Here is a 4,094-nt window from a genome sequence, read left to right as displayed (position 1 = left end):
TGATTCTAAAAGTTCATACCCATCCAAAATGTACTTTAATAATATTATTGCAAATAATGGTATTGATATTTGTAACTCGTTTGCCTCTAATTTTTCTTCTGTTTATAAACCTCAAAATGACAAAACAAATAATTACGACCCACCCCAATACTTAGATCACAATAACAATTGCCTAAACTCCATTCTTTTTCTGAATTAGACCTGAAACGCGTACTAAAAAGACTTGATCATCGCAAAGGAGCCGGCAGTGATGGCATACCTTCGTTGTTTGTTACAAAATGTGCTACAGTTTTAGCTTATCCCCTCTCCGTAATTTTCAATAAGTCTCTTGCAACCGGTATTTTCCCTACAATATGGAAAGAGGCTCTAATCATTCCTATTTTCAAGTCTGGTGTTAAATCTGATATAAAAAATTATAGACCCATATCCATTTTACCTATCTTTGGAAAGGTGTTTGAGTCCCTGATCGGCCCTATAATCTCCTGGCATGTAAAAAACGTCATCCTGCGTCAGCAACATGGGTTTATTAAGGCCCGTTCTATATTAACAAATCTTGCATGCTTTGTGTCGGATGTGGTGAACGCTGTTGACTCTCGTGCATCTGCAGACGTCATCTATACTGATTTCAGCACGGCTTACGACACCGTAAACCACGACATTCTGGTAAAAAAATTATCCGCTTATGGGTTTTCCGGAAATTTTCTTGATTGGTGTTCATCGTACCTCACCAATCGTAAATCTCGAGTAGTGGTAAATGGATTTACCTCAGAGGAGTATATAGCATCCTCAGGAGTCCCCCAGGGATCCCACATCTCCCCTATCTTATTTAATCTCTTCATTAATGATGTCGCGGATTGTTTCACAAATTCACACATTTATTTATATGCTGATGACTTTAAAATTATGAAAATTATTAATAATTCATCTGACTGTGACGAACTACAAAAAGACTTAGACAGATTCTCCACATGGTGTATATAAGGGATGAAAATAAAAGATATTGCGTAGTTTAAAACTAGGACGTGCAACAAGCCGCGTTCGCGTTGGTTGGTGGGAAGCTACTAAGCAATTAGGTGGGGAGGCTTGCATACGGACAGTACGGCGGGTCATTGCACATACCTGTACCTTTAATAAAAATCATACGTAGGTGCGTAATACAGGTATACATACAATTCTAAACAATAGGGCAAAACAAGAACATCTTAAGAGGAACATGACATAAAAATATACAATAAATTATATATAAGTAGTGCGTCGCTTACACTGCCTCCTTAGTGCTAACTTGGTTAGCACTATCCTCCCGTGGGGATAGTACAGCGACGCGTGTAACCGGCCGGCGAATCAAACCCGTACGTGTACGCACATCAACAACACGAACTCGCCCGTCCGCGCCTGCGTGGGTCGCACTCACTATACCATGTCGCCAGCAGTTACGATCTAGATTAGGTTCTATAATAATGACGTAATCACCTACTTGTAAACACCTACATTCTTGTGTCCATTTTTGACGAGGGACCAAGCTTGGTAAATATTCTTTTAGCCAACGGGCCCAGAACATATCCGCCAACCGTTGTGCCACTCGCCAACGTTTTCTTAATTGCAGATCAGTGTCATTGTACTTGCCGAAACATGGACTAGTTGAGGAAGTACCTATCAAAAAATGATTAGGTGTCAACGCTTCCGGATAATTAAGATCAGATGACACGTGTGTGATTGGACGACTATTTACTAGTCCCTCCACTTCCGCTAATAAAGTAGCTAAAGTGTCGGGATGTGGGGCGCGCTCTTTTAAGATTACTCTTAATGCAGTTTTTACTGTACGGATCATCCGTTCCCATGAGCCGCCCATCTCGGGAGCTCCAGGAGGAATGAATTTCCATTCGATTCCGCGTATGGTTCCATCGTCACGCAAGGCATCGCTGTTGAGATCTGCCAAGCTCCGTTTCAATCCGTTGTCAGCCCCTCTCAGATTAGTGCCGTTGTCAGAAACTATGACAGTTGGCATGCCTCGTCGAGATGCCATGCGTCTAAGGGCCATTATAACAGAGTCAGTCGAGAGATCCACTGTCAGCTCAATATGAATTGCTCTAACAGTGAGGCAAGTAAATAACATGCCATATCGTTTATGTCGCTGACGACCGACAGTGACCTCGAGAGGGCCGAAGAAATCCACGCCTGAATAGCTGAATGGACGCCTATTATGTTGCATCCTTTCAGCTGGAAGGTCAGCCATACGTTGTGGCTGTGGATCCGCGCGTCTGTAACGACAGAATAAACAACGCGAAGCTATTGAGCGCACAGTTGGTCTAAGCTTTAAAATCCAAAACTGCTGCCTCAATTCGTTCACGACAAGTTCATTGGCTCCATGAAGTGCTAGTCGGTGATAGTGCTCAACTAATAAGCGTGTTATTCTGTGCTTACCGTCTAAAATGGTGGGCCTTCGAGTAGCGTGTTCAACACCTACTACTCTGTCGATACGACCTTCAGACCGTAAAATAACCGAGTCGTCAATATAAGGCGTTAATTGTAACAGACGACTTGTAGGTGGTAACGACTTACCTTGTTTTAATAAGGTTAATTCGGAAGAGAAAGAATCCTGTTGACACTTTTTAATGAGAAGCTGTTCTGCCTTCTTCATTAAATGAGTATCAAGTTGTATGTCTTTACGTTGACATCTTCTAATAAATAACAATACTCTTGCGGTGGCACGCACGAGAACGATCCATCTCGAGATATTATCTTCATTTGGTAAAGATAAATCTGAGCTGGTCTCGTGACTGCATGTACCGACCGTATCTCACACATTGCATCTTCTGACTGTTTACTAAATTTGCGGTCTACGGGCCACTCGTCCTCCGGGCGGCGTAAGTACGATGGACCTTGAAACCAAACGTCAGAATATGCAAGTTGAGAGGCGTCCTCTCTGGTGGCTACGTCTGCCACGTTAAGGCCAGACGGTACATGGCGCCACTCGCAGGACTTGGTCAACTCATCCAGTTCACCTAGACGATGTGCAACGTAAGGCTTGTAGTCACGTGGATCACTGCGTAACCACTGCAATACTGTACTGGAATCAGTCCAAAAATACCTTTTTGTAGGCTGAACATGTTTATGATCGTTACATATAGTGGTAGCGAGGCGCGCTCCGAGAAGCGCACCCTGCAGTTCCAGCCTAGGAACAGACACAGGTCGCAGGGGAGTCACCCTGCTTTTACTAGACACAAAACAAATAAGTACATAACCGTCTGAACGAATAAATCGCCAGTACATAACAGCTGCGTACGCCTTTATAGAAGCATCACAAAAAACATGCAATTGTGTCTCTTTAATATAACAATTGTCTAACTCATTCGTACTAATATTAATACATTGCTCGCTTTCATAACAACGTGTCCAGTCGCCTGTATTAGCGTAGCACCGTGGAATGCGTAGCGAGTGCAGCTGCCGTAAATCGCATAACCAATGGATCCACCGTGCATGTTCGTCGGTATGGATGCGGCAATTCCACTCAACTCCACTGCGATGTACATACTGGAAAATAATTTTCCCTTTAATAATAAAAGGAGAAAGAAAGCCATGTAAATCGTATACCGACATAATAATACTCAACATTTTAGCTTTAGTGGGTGGTTCTGTCCCGTCTAAAATGTTTTGCGGTATGCGATCTAAAGATATTTTAAATCCGAACGTGTCGTCGCTCGGATGCCATATCAAACCCAAAGTGCGCTCACTTGTGTTCGTAGCTCCGAGTTTGAACTCGACTGCAGTCGGCGCAAGCGCCTCTAGCGGCACGTTCTGTAAAACGTATTTACTATTGCTCGACCAGCGTGTGATTTCAAACCCAGCCTTACTCTGTATATATGTTATTTCGCGCAATAATTGAATAGCCTTACTTTCACTATCACAAGAGTGTAAACAAACGTCCATGTAGTGATTATTTACAATGACGTCCACAGCTTCAGGATACTGATCCTGATATTTCATTGCATTTTTATTTTTTACATACTGGGCAATAAATGGTGAACTAGTAGCACCAAATACCAAGCTTTGCATTACACAAACCTTCGGTTCCGTTTTTCCATCTGGCTGCCACA

At 42.8% G+C, this 4,094-nt stretch overlaps 1 protein-coding gene across 1 annotated transcript; it reads right to left on the bottom strand.

Annotated features, from left to right (window-relative positions):
- Window positions 1-1,258: 1,258 nt before the first annotated feature.
- LOC131841729 (uncharacterized) lies at window positions 1,259-2,638 on the bottom strand. Its single transcript, XM_059190050.1, has one exon. It carries the CDS (start codon window positions 2,636-2,638, stop codon window positions 1,259-1,261), a length of 1,380 nt encoding a protein of 459 aa, XP_059046033.1.
- Window positions 2,639-4,094: the final 1,456 nt, after the last annotated feature.

The sequence above is a fragment of the Achroia grisella genome, unplaced genomic scaffold (genome assembly GCF_030625045.1).
Source record: "Achroia grisella isolate CSIRO2021 unplaced genomic scaffold, CSIRO_AGI_Agris_v1 utg1920, whole genome shotgun sequence".
Lineage (NCBI taxonomy): Eukaryota > Metazoa > Arthropoda > Insecta > Lepidoptera > Pyralidae > Achroia > Achroia grisella.
This window is presented reverse-complemented; position numbering and strand designations above follow the sequence as displayed.